This window comes from Physeter macrocephalus, chromosome 8, assembly GCF_002837175.3.
Source record: "Physeter macrocephalus isolate SW-GA chromosome 8, ASM283717v5, whole genome shotgun sequence".
NCBI lineage: Eukaryota > Metazoa > Chordata > Mammalia > Artiodactyla > Physeteridae > Physeter > Physeter macrocephalus.
Window position 1 is genome coordinate 12,125,329 of NC_041221.1, and position 22,234 is coordinate 12,147,562.

Below are 22,234 nucleotides of genomic sequence, written 5' to 3' on the forward strand. Positions count from 1 at the left end.
GAGAGCTGAATCTCAAACTCTCTGACACCTTCACGCTCGAATAAATCGAGTCCATCTGAATTTCCAAATCAAAAACAAATTGCACCAACGACTTCTGATCAGTGCCTGATATTCGACACACAATATCCTCTTAGCATTAATTCTGGAATGTCACAGGTTCTGTCGGCCACATGAGAGAGAACAGTAATCCTTCAAGTAGAAGAGAACAGTAATGAGACCATCGGTTCCAAAAAGACTAGTAGCGATTACTAGGCTATGAGGACTAACTTGGTATGAACACACGCTATTTTGGAATACCAGGTGCTAATTTACAGTGATTACAACTGGAGTATAATCTTTAAAAGCAAACTATGCTGAAAAAGTCATTTTACAGTTACTTGATAGTTCTTGGGATACCTAAGAACTTTAAATGTGCATTTTATACTAAAATTCTTAATGTAGTTTTCTAATCTCTCCCCCCAAAAAAAGGAAAGGAAAAAATTCTATAATTTTGATTTTTATAAAGGTTTTTGCTCATCCATGGCTCTCTTACTCCTGAAATATATGCTTAAGGATTCACAAAAGCAGCTATAGGAAGGAACTCACCCAATTTCACATCTGTGACAGAAGCCAAGTTTTCATTATAGCCTTTAAATCTTATTGGAGGAAAGTGAATCTTACTCAAAACCTTTCACCCTGATAACAAGTGCTGTTCAATAAGCACGTCTCCTAAAAGGGTTTCATTGAGCGGGAGTGGACAGTGTGAAAACTGTGAACGAACCCCAGGGTAACGGCGCGCAGACGAGGAAAGCGGTTTGGAAGACACGTAGGGATGTTAACATCGTGTGCCGGACTGACTGTTTTTTTCCACTGGAAATCAAAACAAGGGCATCCCAGGAGTTGCTAAACACAGTAGAATTCCGAAGAGCTCACAGAAGAAACGTGATGCACGTTTGGCTCCTTTGTTATTAAACTTCCATTCCTAAGACTCACACCTGAGACATAAAATAATTTCCTCTTTTGCCCTAAAAGTACTTTGTTCCGGCTATGGGCACTGTTTGACAAACCAACCTTGGACTGAAGAAAACCCGTATAAGTGTGGGGCCCACGTCCCTCTAGCTGTGGCTTTACTGCTCCTAACTTCATCGTTTGGCTCTTCCGTGAACGAGGAGGCCGGACGGGAGAGAAACATTCCATGTGCTGGCTGCTCTGTGGGTATTATTACAGCTCTGATGCTATAGAGAAAAATACAAAAGCCACATAAGGATTTATATATCGCCCCCTCGCAAATAGGCTCAATGCAAACTTAGAAAAGTGTTCAGCATAATATGCATAGGATATATTTAGTATTTGCATAATTTTTCAAGTTATATGGCCAATATCAAAGGCAAATGTCTTCCTACGTTTGTCAGCGTTTCCATTCCCATGGTAATTTCTCTCTTTGCCTGTGTGCCACCTCTCAGTACTCAGGGCCGCCTGCACTTTTTATTCTGAGCAGCCAATTAGGAGAGGTGACCCATCTATTCCGTTCACAGTGACAGCACAGAGGGGCCGTCCTCTTTGTGATGCGGTCCAGGCACGGACCACAGTTAGAGCGTGGAGGGCAAAGCTTGTCCCCCTCACCGGCCCGTCCACAGCCCCTTACAGTAACTTCCATAGTTCACACAGCGGTAAATATCCTTCTCCCATTTAACTTCAACTCTTAGACGTGAGCACCGCCCTCGCTGTGCAGCCGTCGGGTCCCGTGGCTTCCGGTGGCAAACTGGGCTTTGTAGGTTCTCTCCGGGGGAAACCTCCTGGCTGGAGGCTCAGATTGTTGTTGGCTTTTTTCCCCTTTAAAAGATGAAATCGTTGGAAAAACCCCAGCTAGACTGGGGACAGGGAGGCCGTCCACAACTCACGGGCCCTCTGGCTGTGGCCTGGCGGGTGGTTACGGAGGGTCCACGTCTGCAGCATCGCGGCGGGGGGAGGCGCGCGCCGGCCTAGGGGCAGGGGTCCCGGGGGGCGCCGTTTGCGGTGCTCTGGCCCCGGTGTCTGGAGAGCAGCTTCTTGTTCAGGATCCGGGCAAGCGTCGCCCCCTTCCTCCGCGGCCCTGCCGGCTGCTGCAGGAACACGAGGTCGTTGTGGGACTGGCTCAGGCCGGGGTCTTTCTGCTGGTGCCGCCGGCGGAAGAACAGCTTCGCGCCCTTCCTTAAAATCCCTCCTGCAAGAGCAAGGCACGGGGTCAGGGGGGCTGCGGGTGAAAAGCCGGGTGGGCGACGCGTCCAGGAGGAAAGGAAGGCAGGCGGCTCCCTCCAGCGACCCTAATACAAGGCAGCCTGTGACTGCAGCGCGCCTCCCTGTTGGCACAAGAAAGGCAGCTGGGTCTGGCCTGAGCGCAGCACAGGTGCCTCCAAGGCGCAGCAAGCAGGGCCGTCACTTGGAATCCATTCCCAGGCAGGCATCTAGGTCCCTGACTTTTAGAGATTGCCCTGGCCTTACCCGCTCCCATCACGAGGAGGGGTATAAAGGGCAGAGCAGTGCTTTGTGCCCCAGAAAGGGTGCTCATGCTATTAAAACCAAATTAAGGACTCCGAGAACAACGGTATTCACTTTCTTAGGAAATTTAAATAACATTTATTCTTTGGGGCAGGAAGATCTTTTACAACTTCAGGTCCAGCACGTGTGTATCAGGCTAAGTCACGTGAAATGTCTGTTACTTGATCACTTTGGACCTAAATCCCTCAATTTTGTTTGCTTTGACCTATATCTGTATGTGACGCCACGTGGTGCAAATATGAAATGGGAAAAAACTTATCAGCAGCAAAATGATTTCCACGGCAATGGTTCCCTAAAGGCTACATGCCAGCTAACATACCAATGGCCAGAGCCCGCTAACCTGCTTCCCTTTTCACAAACTAGTTTCACATCCTATGAACAAGGCCCAGGGGGATCCGGGGGCCCTTCCAGCCAGGCTGTGAAACCCATGACCACGTGCATGTAGGTGTTAATGACTTTGAAAGAAGAATGGCCTGACCATCTCAATGAGGAGCTTTATAGCTAATTTGGCAATTCATTCTTTTCATGACAGATCCAAAGAATACTTCAACACCTATGACAGAGCAGAAACCATCCCGGTTTATCCAAACGGGAGGCTGGAAGGCATCACTTTGCTTTTCTACATGAAATGTATGGACAGTTGTGGAATCTGACCCAGCCTCGTCCACAGACCCTTGCAGAATCAGCACTTACCTCGGGAAAAACAGCACGCCCGTGACTTTAAGAGGCCATTTACTGGGCCTGACCTTAAGGATGCATGTCCGAGGGGATATAGATAGATATATATATATATATCTATATCCCCTCGGACATGCATCCTTAAGGTCAGGTCCAGTAAATATCCTCTTAAAGTCACGGGCGTGCTGTTTTTCCCGAGGTAAGTGCTGATTCTGCAAGGGTCTGTGGACGAGGCTGGGTCAGATTCCACAACTGTCCATACATTTCATGTAGAAAAGCAAAGTGATGCCTTCCAGCCTCCCGTTTGGATAAACCGGGATGGTTTCTGCTCTGTATATAGTATATATAAATATATATTATGTATTTATATATATTTTATATATATATAGCTGATTCATTTTGCTGTACAGTAGAAACTAACAACATTGTAAAGCAACTGTACTCCCATATAAATTTTTTTAAAAAACAAATTTTCCAATTAACAATGAAGAGAAAAAAAAAAAAAGGATGTGTGTCCTACTTGCTCTGCCTGGGTTAAGCAGCAGAACGCAGAAGCTCAAAGCTCCGAGGAATGGGCCGAATTTAATTTGGTCAAAGCTGTCCAAAACATTTGTTTTTCATTTGCTCTTCGGATACAATCAACCTGTTGCGAAGACTCATTCGGACATTTTCTACCGTTATCTAAAGCTGGGGGGCGGTGTACAGGGGGCTGAGGAAGCCTGGACAGGGGTGGAGCAGAGGGGTGAGTATAAAAGTGTCAGTGGCTTTAGGCTCAGCGGGCTTCTCCTTGGGCCAGAAAGGTCTGTTCCCGGAGCCGTTCAAATCCCTGTAGGATGCAGCGTATCTCAAAAAACCACCGGGTAGGGTGTGTTACGGCGGGGGTCACCACCACCGACAGGGCTTGACTCTGGACTCTGGCCAGTCCCAGCGGCAGATGCAGTGATGCCCACCGGTCAGTTACCCAGCGTATCGCAAGCCCCAGGGCCTCCCAGCCTGGCCAGGTTACCTCAGATTGGGCGGGGGGGGGGGGCGACCTAGGAGGTATTTCTGATCTCTAGGTACCTGCTTTGGGTTAAGCTTGGAGCCCCCAAATAGCACATGAATGGGGGGCTGTCACATTGGAACAGAGGAGAGGAAGGCAGGTCTGATGGATCTATTCCGTTAACCTGGACCCTAACGCCACACCCCACCCCCACCTCCCCGGGGCAGGGGGCAGGGGATGGAAGTGTGGAGAGGGGAACGGACCAGTCCATCCCCCAAGCCAGCTGCAGATCTCGGGATGCGGAAGCCCGGCAGAGAGAGGATCTCCCCTGGAAGCCTCCATCTGCAAAGCCCATTTCATACATGTCCCTGTGCTGGAATTCGGTCCGGGGCCTGGAGCCAAGGTCTGAGGTGTGAGCAGGGGCGGTGTCATGGGTTGGACTGCGTCCCTCCAAAATTCTTATGTTGGGGTCCTAGCCCCAGCACCTCAGAACGTGACCTTGTTTAGAGATACGGTCACTAAAGAGGCAATTAAGTTATAGTGAGGTCATTAGGACAGGTGCTAATCCAGTATGACTACTATCCTTATAAAAATGGGAAATTTGGACAGAGACACGCAGGGAGACGCCATGTGAAGATGAAGGCAGAGCTCAAGGTGATGTTCTACAAGCCAAGGGGTGACAAAGATTGTTAACAAAGCCCCAGAAGCTGGAGGAGAGCCTGGGACAGATTCTCCCTCGTAGCCTCAGGAGGAACCAGCCCTGCCCACACCTTTATCGTGGACTTCCAGCCTCCAGAACTCAGAGAGAAGAAATCTCTGTCGTTTAAACCACCTCATCTGCGGTACTTTGTTACAGCAGCCCCAGGAATCTAACACAGACAAGAAAGGGGAGGGGAGGATCTGACTTGAGACGAGGGTCCTGAAGCACCGGCCACGGCCTCCTGCTTATCCTCGGACCCTGGACGCCCCGCGGAAGATCAGGGCAGAGGGCAGATGCTAGAGCAGTCTTCTCAGCCCCAAGACATGCTGGAGTCGGGCAGCAACCTGGAAAACCTGCAGACGTCCAGGTCCCAGCCCTGGGGAATCTGATGTGAGGGGTTCTGGGGAGACATCTGGACATCAGCATCTTTAAAACAAACCCAGGTCTTTCTAACTTGCAGCTGGGGCTGGAAACCACCCACCAAGGCCTGGTCAAACCGCCATCGGTACTTGGTACGTGGAAAACTGCTACGGACACAGACGTCAGCACCGGGGCCCAGACCGGAGGGCAGAAGGTAAGCAGTGCGTTCACTTTCTTTTACGTAGTTTCCTGATGCCCCTTCACGTTTTCATATCTCAGGGCCGTGCGGGACGGGGGACGGGGACATGGCAGCCTAGCCTGCAGGGCACAGCACCCGGTTCTGAGGGTCTGGCTTTGCACCCTGGATTGAGCGAGAAACCAGAACACAGGAACAGGCAAGGGGCAGCTGTGCTCAAAACTCCTTAAAAAGAGAGCCTGCACACTTCTGAGCGGTCGCTTTCTCTCGTTTAAATGACGCTGCACCTGAAACGCCTAAACGTCAAACTCTCGTCACATTAACATGAAACAGCCAAGGACTTGCGTCCTGGGAGCAGAGCTGGTAGAGGTGTGTTGGCCATAACTGTTTAGACGGCCCTGCTGGCTGTGCTTTGTTTCAAGCGCATCGCCGCCCCAGCCAGCCCCATGTCGGCTGCGGACCTGTGCTGCCCCGGCGGGCCTGCCACGCGCTGCTTCTGTTCTTGGTCCTCAAGCCCACCCCCTGGAGCGGGTGTGCTGTGTTGTTAACTTTGCCCGTCCAGCGTCACCGCCTGAACCGGATGCTGTCACGTGCACCCCGGTGTGCAGCGTCCTGAGGTCACGTGCACGGCTCACCAGGTCCGCGCTTCCCCTAACTTGACGCCACTGGTCATGGCTTCTGTGGGGACGTCGGCTTCTTGGACAGAGGACAGTCATGTGAGGGGAGACACACAGGTTTGCAAATCTACAGGCTGGAGCCCCGGTTACGTCTCCCAGCCACCTCTGACGGTGCTCTCATCTCTTGCTTACAAACAGGGAAGCGGAGGCTCGGAGGGGTGACGTGCTCTGCGCTAAAAGCCGTGCTCTCGAGCTGCTAAGGATGGCATCTGGGCTGCCAGTGGCCAGTAGGCGTCTGGAGCGCCGGTCTGCGGGTGGCCGCCGGCGAAGCCTCTGGAGGGCGAGATGGATGCAGCTCTCAGAGGGGTCGCAGAGCAGAGCCCTGCTCTCGGGGAACGACTCTGACAGGCTTTGCAGGATGACGTAAATCTCCCGAGGGGCATTGCTGGCGGCCTGGGTAGGACGGAACATCCTAGCAACGGGAGCCCATCTCCAGGGTCCACAGACTAACTCATCAAACATGAAGAATAACCAGCACAAACAGAGGTTATTCCATTTTCATGACTAAATAAAAATGTTATCGTCCGTTTAAACTTGGCCGGTAAAGCACGACGACCTTTGGGGTGAGTAACGCCGGAAGGACGTGAACACACACAGGGGGGCTCAGTGGGCGCTGAGGAGGCTGCACCACAGGTGGGTGTGAGGTCGTAGCTCAGACGGGCGAGTGCCCCCCTCGGCTGCGTGACTAATGGACCTCGGAGCTCGCTTTTCTGTGCCAGTTTGTCCCAGAACGCCCAGTGACTCCATCCCAATACCGAGCTGAGTGCTGCAGGGAAGGCTCCTGGTCGATGTGGTCCAGCTCTCCCATCAGTGCCTGAGCTCTAGGAGATAACCCGGAGTGAGGTGGGTGGGCTTCACCCAGTCACTGAATGCCCGAGAACAAAAAGGAAGGTCCCCGGGGCGGAGATTCTGCCCCGGGACTGCGGCGCCAGCCCCTGCCTCTGCCCTGCAGATTTCAGACCCATCAGCACGGACCGGTCCCTTGAACGACAGAACCTATCGGTTCTGCTTCCCTGGAGAACCCCGGCCGAGAGGAGAACTCTAGTTTGGTGTATGTCACAGTTGACTCTGGGCCCACAGAATCTGCCACCCTTTGCTGATAGGGAAATTCACATCAATGGGGCAAGGCAGCTGGGGCCGTGTGGATTTAATAAGCCCACCTCCTTCACTCTGGGCTACCTCGTCCACCCAACAGGCAAGAAGCAAGACTCAGACCTCGCTCGCAATCTTAAAGATGCCTGAAGGTAAGATGTGGAAACAGGTTAGGTGAAATTTAAGGCAAATAACCAAAATCTTAGATGGGACAGGGAAGAGAAAAAAAAATCTCTCCCGGGTTCTACAAACAATCGTAAGACTAAAGGTTAATAAAAAAAAACCATCATAAGGCTAAGGTATAAACAGATGTATGAAGGAATTAAAAATAATTACTCTAAATTATAGCTTTAATGTTGCAAATATTCCCAAATTTATCCCCACTCGTCTCAGTTTAACAGACGTAAATTGCTCATTGAAGAATGCATCTTAACATCTTATAGGTAGGAAAGCAGTGACCAAAAGCAACCTTACAAATTATAGTTTGCTGCCCAAAGAACAGCTTTAGATCACAAGGGGAGCCACGGAAGGCCCAATTACAGAAGTGACAACGTTTTAGAACCAAGGACAATTAAGGGAGTCGGTCTGTCTGAATTTCTTGGCGAGGTGGTTCTGTCACGTCAGCTGACACACAGGGATGCCTTCCCCTGAGTTGATGGTCCTCTACTACCGGACCAGGGCACCTTGAAGGAGGAAGACGGGAAAGCTGGCATCCGGGGACGGTCACAGTGGAAAGCGGTGGGAGGGAAAAGGAAGGGGGGAGGGGTTAACTTCCGGCTCAGTTATGATACGTGCTTTTCTCACAGCAAGGCTATGCTTAATTAAAAAATACGTATATAAAACAAAAATAACTTACTGTGTAGGCAATTAATTCCGGTCGGCATGGCGATCCTCGTAAGTCAAAGGGGGTGAGCAGGAGACGAGGGAAGGGAGAGGGAAGAAAAGTTTGCAACAGCGAAATCGGAACGAGACACGGTTAAGAGGCTGAAGCGCTTGCGCTATGTACAACGTGGGACGCTACCGTGCGGGGTGCTTGGCAAGGTTTGCTTTTGTTTCCCTTTTTAATATTTTTCAAAGTCTCCACCAATGCTTCTGTTCTTACTTGTGGCAAAATACCCATAACATAGAAGGCACCATCGTAGCCAGTTCTAAGTGTAGAGTTCGGTTGTGTTAAGCACATTCACATATTTGTACCAGCACATCGATGCTTTGTTAAGCTGAAAATGAAACCAAATTTGAGGAATGCATTTCCCGTCTTGGCTGCATCATAACCGTATGTACATTTCCAATCAGCAGGGTTCCAGGGGAATTCTAAATAGGCAGTCTTGGAAAGCTAGAGCCAACTCCTTCCTGTGACAGGGGATGCAGGTGGTTCTTGAACTGAAAAATAGGCTTCAGTTTACAAAGGAGAGAAGACTCCACAGAGCTGCCCCCTAGATCACCAGTTTGGAAAAAATTCTGGTGGAAAAGAAAAACTATTTGGTACCCATAGAGCGTAATCATCTAAGGTTCTGACAGTATCTCGTAGAGATGCCGAGTGCAGATCTCTCCGGAAACGATGGAATGAAAAGCAATTTTTAAAACGCTGCCAACGTGTCCCTTTAAAAACTCCCGGGTCTGCGCAGGGCTAAGAGTGAGGCGCACGAGTGCTGGCTCAGCGTCCGCGCCCGGCCCCAGCCGCCAGGCCTCAGGGTGGGGCACGAGGCACACCTGCCGGCACCAGGTCCCCAAGGGTGAGCGTGTCATCCAGCTGGCCGGTGGCGGGAGCGGAGCCGGGTGGCCAGGACACAGCAAGGACGGAAACCCAAGGGGAAGGGCTCCCCGAAGGGACAGCAGAGGGGAGGAGGGAGGCAGGGCAGGAGGGTGGATGGAGGAACGGCGGTCTCGGAACGGACCCGGGGTGGTGAGGCTCGGCCTTCCAGAATGAACGGACGGCGGGAGGGAGGGGAGGGTTCTGCGAGAAGAGGAGGTGGGCTGCTGGTCCATCAGGTCACAGACGGGGCACCCCACCTGCACCCCACCCTGCCCAGCGCCCACCTGCCTTCCTCAGGTCCAGGTGAGCCCCCCTGCGCTGCTCTGGCCCCAAGACAAAGCCCGGGCCGGGGCGCGTGCCGGGCTGCGGACCAGCAGCCGGGCCCCCTTTTCCATAACAGAAGCCAGGGAGCCACCACAGAGGGCGGCGCCCACCCCCACGCTGCTCCCGGCCACCCGACGGGGTCCTCGGGATAAGGCGCCAGGACCGGGCGGCGGGCAGACAGAGCCCACTCTCCATCGCAGGGTCTGGAGATCACATCCGGGGACCCTGCTCCTTCCTCTCTCTCTCCTCCTCTTCTTCTGCCTCCACCCCGTCTGTCCCGCTCTGCTCGGCGAGGGGGTGGGTCACGGGGGAGCCCAGGAAGCGAATGGGAAAGAGGGGGGCAAGGCAGGATGCCGACCTTCCCCGCGGGGCTCTCGGCTCGGCCCCGTGGACACTGGGGCCACGCGATGCTGTGGTGGGGTGTGGCGCGCCACCCCTGGCCCCCACCCACCGGAAGCCCCCAGCACCCTCTGCCCCCAGCTGTGGCAACTGAAACGGTCTCCGGCCATGGCCCGTGTGCCTCGGGGAGGGGGCACGATCGCCCACGCAGGAACCACTGGTCCGCGGCACCAAGAACAGAGCAGCTCCCCAAGGTTCCCGACCCGAGTGGCTGAGACCCCAGATGTCTACACTCGCGGGGGAGCCGGGACTTGGTGCGGAGGTGCACCCAGGACTGCTGGTTGGGCTCCGGCCCCTGCCCGGGCTCCCCCGTCCTGTCCTCTGCGCTGGGCTCTCCTACTACCGCCTGGCCCGTGGGGTTCTCGGGGAGGTGGGCGCACGTGGTGGGCACATGCCCATTTACAGAGGAGGGAGCCGAGGCTCAGTGAGTCTTGAAGCCTCACATCTAGAACTGGCCCGAGCCCCTGGACTATATTCCCTCGGCAAGTATCTTCAGGTCACCATCGTGCCGCAGCACCGTCTGGGAAAAACTGCACGCGTTGAAGACATTTACAGATCTAGAGCACTGATTTAGCGCTAAGGGGAAACAAGTCGCTTATTCTAATGCAAGGATTCCCTCACCACCGCACACATATGAAGTTAATCGGCTAATTTTCTAGGGAGCTCATCTCCCCGTGGACCCTGTTAGGGTCGAGTGGGGAAGTCGGGTTTGCTGTCCCTTGGAGGGGGGGCTCTGAGAGGCACACAAGGGGAGGGGTGCCCATCTCCGCGGCTGAGGGAACCCCAGCCTCTGCCCGGCTGGTCTCTTTGGCTCCATCGTGGTACGTGGCTCTTGGTGACCCCCCTCAATGCCCTGGATAGCTCTACTCCTGCGGGGGGGGAGTGCCCAGACAGAGGAAGGGGCGCTTCTAGCCATGAACCCAAACTGCCTCCACGAATGAAGAGAGATGACCCGGCCGCCCACACTCGGAAGGGCTCTGAATACAGCCCGCGCCCCCTACCCCTGCCCACGGGCTCTAAATGGGCTCAGATGTTCAGCGCAGGTGTTTCTGTAGGTGTGGGGGCGCTGAGGGTGGGGTGCCCTTGTAGAGGAGAAGGGAAGGAAAGCAGAGGGTGAGAACTTGCTCGGCTTGGAACTAGTAGGAGAGCAAAGCCGTGGGGCGGGGGGGCGTGCTGGGGAGTGAGGGGGCGTGGGCAGGGCGGGGCCGGGAGGGGCTGGTACCTTTACGCTTCTGGGAAGTGCCCGGCTCCAGCTCAGACACACTCAGGGAGCACTCGGACAGCTCATCCCCAGCGGGGTCCCGCGGGGCCTGGCCACCCCACGCCCCGGCCGCTGGCTCCTTCTCCAGGTCCCAGGAATCCAGCTCAGTCTCCTGGGGCTCCAGGGCCAGTCGGGTCCCTGCTGGGGTCTCCTCCTCCTCCTCCTCCTCCTCCTCCTCCTCGGGTGGGGCAGAGGCCACGGCCGCCCCTGGCTGGTCCGGGGCGTCCTTCTGGCAGGTGCTATCCATGGAGGCTGCGTAGTCCAGCATCAGGGAGGCGTCGTTGTCCTGAGATAGCGAGGCCTACCCGGTGGGGGCGAGAGACAAAGTCAGGGTGAGGAGGACGCCAAGGATACCTGGAAGGGGCAGCGGGTGAGAAGAAGCCTCTGCAGCCCTGTCCAAACGTCCCGGCTGGCGGATTCAGCGTCAGAAGGCGCCCCGGCCCTCCAAGGAGGCGGCTAAGGGAAGCACGGGCCGAAACGCAGTGGACGAAGGTCTCCTGGGGCAGAGGGTCGGCCCGCGGTCGCAGGCTGGAGGGGTCTGGGAGAAGAGCATTCTTCCTACATATGGGATGGCAGACAGCGTGACAGGACCTGAGCTCTGGAGTGCCAGATGCCATTTATCTTTAACCTTTGTTCCTACAGCACCTTTGTGTTTCCCGCAAGGAGGAACTGACCGCTATGCACTTTGTATCCTAAGAGTTATATTTATGTGTAAAAGAGATGTAGGTGCTTGGGGGTGGGAAAGTGGTTCGCTGCAGGGCAGGAAAGTGACTGCAGGGACATGGCGGGGGGTACCTGGGGGCCGGTCTGCTGTTCCTGATCTGCGTGGCAGTTGTACAGGAGAGTCTGCTAAGTGACAGGTGACAACTGCCCTTTTCTGAGCCAAGTCAGAAGTGCCCACTGACTCAGTCTGGGACAATTTAATCATCAGCAAAGATATTAACTGCAGTCGGTTGGATGGACTAAATGATCTAGAATAAAATCTTAGAGAAGGCACAGAGGAGGAGACGGTCACGAGTCTTGTCCTTATTTCACTCATTGATTTATTCACCCTAAAGAAAACCCAGCCTTTGGGCCAGGCGCTTCCAGAGACGCCATCGCCCCCTGCTGGCTGCCTCTGGAAGCGCACCCAGGAAGCCCAGAGACTCCCCCGACCCCTGGACACTACGGCCACATTGGTGACTCACCTCTGGCACCTCCCAGGACCTGTTCTGGCCCCTCTCCCAGTAGCCAAGGGGTCAACTGCCATCATGCCCTCCCGCCCCACCCTCTCATGCCCTCAAAGTATCAACTCACCCTCGGTGTCCAAAAATGCATCTTCCTCATCCCCTCCCAACTACCAAACGTCCCACCCGCCCCTCCATTGCTCACATTCTCCTTGCTTGTTCCGAAATGTTAAGAAGAGTAAGGGACTGTAATGCGGGCCCTTGCCTGCCCGGCGTCCACCAGGGACGCCTCGCACCCGCCAGCTGCTCTGGACAAAGGTCACAGGGCAGGAGAAGGAAGGAATGGAGATCAGGATGAGTTAAAACAAGCTTCGTTTCTCTGATCGCGAAAGGCATAAACATTCACTGCAAAATGGAAACGGGGGTTTCCCTGGCGGCGCAGTGGTTGAGAGTCCACCTGCCGATGCAAGGGACACGGGTTCGCGCCCCGGTCCGGGAAGATCCCACGTGCCGCGGAGCGGCTGGGCCCGTGAGCCATGGCCGCTGGGCCTGCGCGTCCGGAGCCTGCGCTCCACAACGGGAGAGGCCGCAGCGGTGAGAGGCCCGCGTACCGAAAAAAAAAAAAAAAAAAAAAGGAAACGGTTTGGAAATGTGTAATGTGTGAAGTAAAAGCTCCCCAAGACGGGGCAGCGATGAGGATGGAGGTTCTGTCCCAAAGGGGAGTTGACATCATGCTGGTCTTTCTCTTTCAATAATTTTTCTTCACATGATTCACCAACCTCTCAAAGACCAAAGCATCCCCGGTCAGAAACTTTCAAGATTCCTTCCTCAGCAGGATAAGCTGCATCAACGAAATACCACGAATAACCCCTCGTTGGTGAGGGAATGTAACCTGACATTTGGGGGTGGAACTCGCTGGAGCTGATCGAGGGCTGGGGCCGGGCTGACGCAGGATGAGCGGCTGGCTCACCTTGGAGACCCCAGATATGATGATCGTGCTCTTCTTCCGCGGGGATTTGAGCTTCAGCTTCGAGGACTCGCTGAGCTGTCGGATGGCGACTTCGGCCACCGGGTCGGCACCGTTCAGCACCAGTAGCTCTGCCGGAGGAAAAGCGGGCGTGAAGCACGTTAACAAAATCTGAAGCTTTGACAGGAGCTTCTGGGGTGACAGATTTGGTCTTGAAGCAGGGGTTGGCAAATATTTTCTGTAAAGGGCCAGACAGTGACTCTGTGGGCAGCCGGCCTGTCACAAGTACTCCACGCTGACTTGGACGCTAGGAAGCAGAGACCGGATGTAGAAGTGTCCACGGCTGGCTTCTGGGGAAACTTTACGAGCAGGACAGGTGATGCCCCTGGGTCTGGAGCTGATGCTGTGGTTACACACACTCGCCGAGGTGTACGCTTCAAATCACGCACTTTAATGAATGTAAATATGCCTCGATTGGGGTGAAAAACAGAAACCTCTGAGCTTTGGGGAGACTGTGACCTTTGAAAGGCAACGCAGCTACTCCCTGGCCCTCCCAGGAGTGGTCGAACACAAAAACCAGTGTTCAGGGTGACCGAGGGCTGGTTCACAGAAGCTGCTTCCTCCCGGGGTTAGTTCCACAACCCGGGCCAACATCCGGGGAGGGCTTAACACGGACCTGTGCCCCGCAAAGTGCTCCGTGCACATTATTTCAGGTAATTAACCCCAAGCCCTCCGAGGGAGGTGCCTTTCAGTTTCCATTTGAGAAATGCGGCAGGTAGGAGACAGCCAGGTGGGCGGCGGAGCTGAGATGCCCGGCCAGGTCTCTCCCACTCAGAGCTGACGCTGGAACTCACACTAAGGTGTCTGCTGCTGCAGGAAAATGAAAAGGACAATGGGATTAAGGGGCAGGATGTTACCAGGAACTTTTTCTCAGTTTGGCCTCGACCCGCTGACAACATGCTACGTGTGTGTGTGTGTGTGTGTGTGTGTGTGTGTGTGTGTGTGTGTGTATGCTAACGACTTAAAACATACACTGATATCCCACAAAAGGAAGATCGACTTTTTCTGGTAAACATATACACATAAAACTTTATGATAACTTTCAGTTAAACAACAAAAAAATTTATGATATCAACTCAAAGTAGTAAAGGAATTTTACTTCCTGAGAATTTTTTTTACAGAAAAAAATTTCTCAACTTAGAACTTCCTAGAAAATGTCTAGGTCAATGCCAGGAGGGTTTGGAAAGACCTTTAAGAGAAGGCCAGCCCAGCATCTTTCTCGGAAGTAGAGGTGGATTTGGTGTCAAGAAACTAGGCCTGTTGGAAGTGATAAAATGGAAGAAATCCTTTAGGAATCACTGGATGTAAGATACTATTAAAATCTCTCTAACAACACAGACGCTACATTTCCCAAGGCGGCGGCGAGGGCCCAAGCAGCCGGGAACCCTGTGGCTGCCGACCCGTCGGGAAGAGCAGGACGTGGGGAGAGGGCGCCTGGGGAGAGGGCTGCGCTGTGAGTCCCAGGCCTTGGGACACCAGTCGGGGGGGCGCTGAGCCCAGAGCGTCTGTCCACCCCCAGCGAGCCCGTCCAGGTGCCAGCACCCACGGACCAGAGGGGGAGCCACAGCAGGGATGTCAGCCCGGGGCGAAGGTGCCCCCGTGGTACGAAGCAGAGCTGAGAAAGGGCCCCCAGGAGCGGCCAATGAGGGGCACTGCTTCCGTCTAGGATTTTGCAGCTGGGGGGACCCTGCAGCTTCCAAACAACCAGGGAAGCTCCCACAGGGAAAGACGCAGTTTTCCACTTCCGCCAGGTTCAGAGGACACACGGCCGTCCCAAGAGAGCAGCCATCAAATGAGAGCTGCCTGCCCACTGCCTGCCCCTCCCTGTCCCGTCCCTGACATTGGCAGGATCAGAAACAGGGCTCAGTGGACGGCGGTGGGAGAAGCTGCCCACCCAGCCCTTCCTCGACTGCAGGCCACACGTGAGCGAGGGGAGGGAATGTAACCCCCGAATTTAGATGATGCTCGGATTCCAAGAGACACTGACACAAGCGACCATAAAAGCGGGAAATCCGCATCCAGAGTTCCAGGGGAAAGTAATCCTATTAAACAGGTTTCAGGGACAGTGGGGGACAAAATAAAGTTGCCTTTATGATTATGCCCCCTGAGTCCTACTTATTTTATGACAGCCGTGGAACTAGTACGTTGAACAAGAGAAAAAATAACATTCAGAAATTTTACACAGTGAGGCATAAGCTGGCTTTCTGTGCTGATTTTGTTCAGGTGTTCCCTAAAACTTAGGGCAGGGATGCCAACGCCACTCCCGGTCTTCCATCGACTTCCATTTCCCTTTTCTCCTTCTAATTCCTCACTTACTATATTAAAACACCTCTCCCCGAACTCTAAAAAGGAAAAGCGTCCTTCTCACCAGATGCGGGGCTCGAGGGCAGAGCCTGAAGGAGCTGAGCAGGGACCATCTCGAGCGGCCTTGCGTTACCTGTATCTGAGGAAGAGAACATCTTGCTGACGGGGGCGCCGTGGCAGGAGATGGCCTGGATGGAGATGTCCTTCTCGATGACCTTCACCTTGACAGGTGTTCTCAGGGGAGATTCTGCCCGGGAGAAATCTGATTACAGCAGCCCTCCGAAAGCTGTCTGACTCTTACAGTTACCAGAAGGTGAAATCACACCTCACTTCAACTCTACTTCATGCAGTTGGAAAAGGTAAGAGGGAAACCTTAAGATATTTTTAACAACCTCTCTGATTCTTTTTTGGGGGAGGGGAGGAATGCCCAAAAGGGGCATTGGAAGCCCAGGTTTAAACAAAATTTCAGAAACCTTTTAATTAAGCCGGAATTTCACTTTCTGTTTTGCATTCAAGAACAGTGCCAAGTGATTTATTCTGGGATGATAATACTTTTGTACAGGCAGGAACACATTATAAATTTTAAAAAATAATAAATCATACACTTATACAGAAGTTGTCTCTGGGGCGGTGGCGATGGGGACAGGTACAGAATTCGGCTAGATCTAAAATGACTGCACATCAAGCCTTCGAATGAATGATTTTTAACATAAGAAACTCTATGCTGGCCGAAACATCTAATGTTTCAAGATAGTGCGCCGCCCCCACGTAAATGTCATGGAGTACTTAATGTAACGAGATATTTCATCTAGTATCTAGATTTTAGCTTCAGAATTCACTACAGGTTTGAACCTTGCTTTGGCTTGTCATGTGTCTGACAAGGTAGAAAGATAATTGTCTGGAAAAAAAAGCTACGCAGAAGCCTTGCCAATTACCATTCTTCCCGTACCAGGACATTTTCTTACAGATAATCCTGCAGCCTACGTTGCTCTGCAGTTTATAGAGGCAAGACATTTACAGGGGAGGCGTGACTTCAGAGTTTCTGCGGGGAGGAAACTCACCGGAGCTCAGCGGGGACGCCCTCCCCGCATCGAAGCGAGGCTTGGTTTTCACGGCAGTGACAGTGGTGACCACGGTCCCGCACGGCATCACCGTGCGGTCTTTTTCTATCTTTGCAGCAGGAACAGGTGGAGGCATCTGCCAGGATTTCGCTTCCCCAGGTTCGATGTAAGAAAACTGCAGAGAGGGCTGGTTACACGCTTTGCAGTCAGCGCAGACGGACACCCCGCCACGGCACGCTGCCTGCCTTTGCAATAACCTCTGACGGCTTTAGCTGTCGCTTAGTATCATAAGTAACTTATAATTAACCGATTTCCCCAGAACTGACACAGGATGATGAGACCCAGGCTCAAACCCAGCCACTCAGCACATAATGATGGGAACACGAGCTGGAGAACCAAACGAAATAAAAGAGCCCTTTCTGGGTTAGGCCCGCGTGAGAGGGCGTCACGGAAAGTTATGTCAGGTAGACAATGCAACGCAACCCCGGGCATCCCATTCACGTCTAGAAATGCCTGGGAGGAAACATCAGGTCTTGGACAAGCTTCTTGCTTTATGTTGAAGCGAGAGCAAGACTCTGACAGACATAAATGAAGATGCCCCTCTTCCCAAGTGGGTCGAGCTGGGCCTTGGCATTGTCGAGAATGACGTCATACCTCTGCAGTGACCGAACCCAATGCTGAGCTGCCCGAGGAGGACCCGCTGGTCAGTGTAAAGCTCTGTGGCCCAGAAGGCTGCTTCTTGAACAAATCCAAGGGGACAGTCGTCATCGCCAACAGAGCTAAAGAGGCAGGGGACAAACAGGGAGCGTCTCCATGGGGCTCCACAGGAACAGGGCACCCGCGAGCGGCTGCAGCCAGAACCAACTCTGGACACACGCCCCGCTCACTGGGAAATGCTCCCGTTTCAGAACGTTTGAGAAAAGTCAAGGTCATAAAAGACAAAGGAAGGCTGTGGAACTGTTCCAAACCAAGGGAGGCTACAGATGTGACAATCAAGAGGTAGTACCTGACCCTACACAGGACTGGGAAATACTGCTGAGAAGGACCTCAGGGGCTTGGCTGATGGAAACTGGAATCCGGGCAGTGAAGAAGCGGACCAGTGTAACTCAGGAAGCTGATAACTGTGCTGCGGACAAATTATATCCCTGCTCTTAGGAAATAGGCACTAAAGAATTCAGGGTAAAGGGCCAGGATGCCTGAAACTTACACTCCGTGGTTCACACATTTACCCTCGGGGTGTGTGTGTGTGTGTGTGTGTGTGTGTGTGTGTGTGTGTGTGTGTGTGTGAAGTTATACCATTTCAATGATCAAATAACTAGCTTCCTTATATTTTTCTTTACATTGTTTTTGTCACTCAAAACATAAATTATTATTATTATTATTTATTTTTTGCGGTACGCCGGCCTCTCACTGATGTGGCCTGTGTGTGTGTGTGTGTGTGTGTGTGTGTGTGTGTGTGTGTGTGGACAGACAGAGAGAGCAAAGTGAGGGCAACCAGCAACTGTGAGTACAAATAATAAAGGAGATGGGGGAAATGGGGCAAATGTTAAAAATATATGAGCCTGAGGAAAGGTTATATGGTTGTTGTTTGTTCTGGGTTGTTGTTTTTTTTTTTTTTTTTAAGTTTGAAATTTCATAGATCCCATCAGGCTGGACTGGAATGAAATTCCAATGGAGCCAACAGGGCTGGTGCCCCAGCAATGGATGAGGCAAACAGTGGTTCGGCCCTGTGTTCAGACCACACGCCCTCTCTTGGAATGTCAGTTCTTATCTCGGGAGCATCCGAGTTATCTCTAGACTACAGAACCAGGGAAACCGCCTCAAAAATCCTTGCTAATACCTAGGAGCTTGAATTGTTTTTTCCTATGCCTTTGTAACTTTAGGAGATAACCAGACGGCTTGGTTTCACAGATGAATAAGCCAGGGAAGGGTCACCTCTCCCAAGTTTGGATATGTTCATAGGGATTTTTAAAAACCGAATAAATACTGAAACTACTGATTTACACACATACACACTAGGGCCACGTTCACTTTAGTGATTTTTACCTCTATTTGTTGCTGATTTGTATCTAAAGTATGTGTCCAAGTTAAGCTGCTGTGGCTTATTCTACAAGGAAAAGGCAGCTGTAATTCATGGAGACAGAGAGCAGAAGATTGGGGGCCAGGGGCTGGGGGAGGGGCCTGGGGAGTGAGTGTCTAATGGGGACAGAGTTTTGGTTTTGTAAGATGAATTCTGGAGATTCATGGCAGTGATGGTTGCACAACCATGTGAATGCACTTAATACCACTGAATTCTACACTCAAAAGTTGCTAAGATGGTAACTTTTAAGTTATATGTATCAACACAATTAAAAACTGAAGAAAAAAAAAAAGTAAAAGGTCTATTAAGGCTAAGAGGGTTGAGAACTGCTCTAAGCCAAGAACTGTTAAATAAAAGATTTTGGATATTTGTTGAAAAAGAAAAAGAAAAAGAAAAGAACCAGTTGAATATACTCTTTCCCAAAAATGTTTGACCTTGCTAATAACAGAATGGACTTCCAACCAAACATTCCCTTGGGAAGACCTGGAGCGGCTTGCGGGGGGTGGGCGGGGGGGCGGCGAGGCTCTGCTGGGTCTCCCGCCCTCCCCACCCCAAGGCCCTGGTCAGGGCCGCTGGATGACCCTCCCAGAGAGCAGGGTCTCCGTCTGCCTGCTGACCACCCACCTTCTGAGGATTTTTGCCCATCCTCTGAAATCTGCAGGTGCAACTCCCTCGACTTGGCATTCAACTCACTGTGGAAAGGAAGAAGGGCCATGAATCCTTAAAAATGCTTTACTATTTTCTTGAAATAGTATTTTTTTTTCCTGATGATAGAAAGGAATGCAAATCACCATCAATATTTAAGAAACTACAGAGATATATAACCAAAATACAAAGATTATCTGCAACTTCACCATCCAGAAACAGTTACTGTTAATATTTGGTGACTAGTCTCCTAGAGTAATCCAATGGGACTTTCTGAATGATGGTGGAAATGTTCTGTAGAGCTGCTATCAAATTCGGCGGCCACTAGCCACATACAGCTATTCAGAACTTGAAATGAGGCCAGTGCAAACTGAGGAACTGGGTTTAATTTTGTTTACTTTTAATTAATTGAAATTTAAAGAGCTACATGTGGCTAGTAGGTACTGTATTGAAAGATATAGCCATATAATTGTCTGAAAACAAATATAGAACATAACATACCTCCCTCCTCCTTTGTAACCTATTTTTTTCACTTAAGATATCATGGACATCTTTCCACGTCAATAACTACAGAGCAACATCCTTTTTAATAGGTGTCTAGTATTCCACTATCTGGCCTTAAGAGATTTTATTCAGCCAGTTCCTTAATAACCAACCCTTAATAATGGGTTGTTTCCAATATTTTGTAATTATAAACAAGCTGAGATAAATATCCTCATACATATATCTTTGCACACACTGTGTGATTATCTCCTTAGGAAAAGAGCAATTGCCAATCAAAAGGTACATGCATATAAGAGACTTGCTTTTATCATACATATTGATGGCCTCCAGAATGATTATTCTAATATATACAGTATTTCCACTGGCTTCTCTTACTTTTTCTTTACCAACTTATAAGGCAAAAAACAATCTCTTTTGTTTACGTTTGCATTACTTTAGCTATTTCTGAGACTGAACATCTTTTCGGATGTTTCTAGCTATCTACAGCTCTTACTTTTGCTTTTCTAGTACAGAAATTTTGCCCAGTTTTCTAAGAGAGCGCTCATATTTTCATTAATAATTTATAAAGGCTCTTATGTTATACATGGGACACCTCCTTCCATTACTTTTTCTAATTATTTATTTTTTACGCACCAGAAAGTGATCGATTTCTGTATTTTTGTACTCAGCTACTTTACTGAAATATTATTTATATTAGTTTTTATAATATTATTATTTCTACCCTATATTCATTATTTCTAATAGTTTCAATTGATTTTCTGGAGTAGTCTAAATATGCAATAATATTATCTCCAAGTAATGATTAGTTTTGCCTCTTCCTTTCCACTACTTGTGTACTATTTCTTTTTCTTATCTAATTGCATTCACTAGTACTTCTAGAACAAAACAGTGGGTATCCTTCTCTTGACTTTAGTGGGACTGTTCCTACTACTTATCACTTACAGTGATTTTTTTTTTAATCGTATGAAAAAAGTGACCATAAATCTTGTTCTAATTAAGTTTAAAAAATTAGAAATGGTTATTAAATGTCACTGAATATCTTTTGGGCATATAGAGAAATAATAAGTTTGTTTTCTCCCTTGATCTAGTGACACAGTGGATTTCATTAATAGACCTCCTCACATTAAACCATCCTTGCATTTTTGGTATGAACTCAGCCGGTCTTGGTGTATTATTTTTAGTGTGCTACTGAATTCTATTTGATAATACATTAGTCAGAATTCCTACATCATAATTTGTAAGTGGTCTATAATTTTCCTTTTTTCCATTCTCTTTGTCAGATTTTGGTATCAATCAGAAGTTTCCTTCCATTCTGCTCTGGATGGTGTGTGTTTCTAAAGCAAGTGGAAGGCCCAACAACAGATCTCTCATCACAACAGGGCGTGGATATGTAGGCGAGGAGTGAATCGATACTAAGAGCTGCCTTCAAAAAGAAATCCATGTCTGACTTACAGCTTCCTCAGATGCTTAATATACTTCTTTTTAATTTTTTATATTTTCCTTTTTTCTCCCTCCCTCCCTCCCTTCCTTCCTCCCTCCCTCCCTCCCTTCTTTTGTATGAACAGTGCTGCAGAATGGTTTTAGAATCTGGCAGTCTTGAGTAGGTGTGGCCATGGAAACCCGGGCCCCTTACGCACAAGGTGAATTCTTCTTCCCAAGTGAGGGTGGTAGCGTTTTTTGAGAGGGTGCTGGAGAACTTCTGGATGGGATCATTCAGCTGAACTACACATACTGGGTTAATGTTGCCTGTAATCAAACAGAGGGGCACCGTATTGGCTTTTATTTTTGTTTTCTAGTTGCATTAAGACATCTTGCATATGAAAGAAAGGCTGAATTAAATGTCTGGTCTTGGCTCACTGGACCCTTGGCTCAGAGGGTCCAGTGTTCCTTTCATTTGCCATTTACAAACTCTCAAAGCACCTCACCTGGGTTTACTCACTGGATGTCCACAGCCCTGGGCTCTGCCCCAAGCGCCCTGCTCCCCCCTCGGCTCTGACTGCAGGCACAGCTCTCTGGTGAGGGCCCTCCCTGGGGGCAACATTACTCCAGCAGAGATGTGGGCCTCACTTTGGACAAGACTAACAGCTTGGAAAAGGAAGGGCAACTGGGGTAACTGCTAAATTTGGGGATACCTCCCAGAGAACCCATTTCCCTCTTACAAAGATGTAGGTTTTTATACCTAACTCAGCTCAGTCAAAACTTTTTGAGGTATTTGATCCAGGTAACAGGACATTTCACTAGTGAACAGTTGTGTCTGCTTCGAGGCAATGCTTGCGCCATGGCAGAAAGCCGTGAATATACCGTGTAATCAATAATCAACGGTAAAGGACTGGAATATGTTGGCCCTTTACCGTGTACCAGGTGGTGTTTGGTGTTCTACACACATCATCTTACTAATCACCACAGTCACTTTCAAGGATAGACTCTGACTCAGATGGGGACCTGCTGGCAGAGGTTAGAAGTTGGGACCCCAACCCTGGCCGACTGGGTCCCGGGAGCCCCTCCCGG

General features: G+C 50.7%; 1 protein-coding gene across 3 annotated transcripts in view; it reads right to left on the reverse strand.

The window, feature by feature from the left end:
- Positions 1–1,711: 1,711 nt before the first annotated feature.
- Positions 1,712–22,234, reverse strand: part of C2CD2 (C2 calcium dependent domain containing 2) — a 46,682-nt gene continuing 26,159 nt past the window's right edge. For 2 of the 3 annotated variants that reach the window (XM_028492682.2, XM_028492681.2), the window contains 8 exons: positions 21,364–21,472; positions 19,202–19,269; positions 17,152–17,276; positions 16,498–16,672; positions 15,570–15,683; positions 13,076–13,203; positions 10,901–11,240; positions 1,712–2,182 (listed from right to left, as the gene is read on the reverse strand). In XM_028492682.2, coding sequence (XP_028348483.1) covers positions 1,962–2,182; positions 10,901–11,240; positions 13,076–13,203; positions 15,570–15,683; positions 16,498–16,672; positions 17,152–17,276; positions 19,202–19,269; positions 21,364–21,472 — 1,280 coding nt within the window. In that variant the 3' untranslated portion in view covers positions 1,712–1,961. Of the gene's footprint in view, positions 2,183–4,947; positions 5,047–10,900; positions 11,241–13,075; positions 13,204–15,569; positions 15,684–16,497; positions 16,673–17,151; positions 17,277–19,201; positions 19,270–21,363; positions 21,473–22,234 lie in introns of all 3 variants that reach the window. The other variant, XM_028492680.2, reaches the window with a different exon arrangement.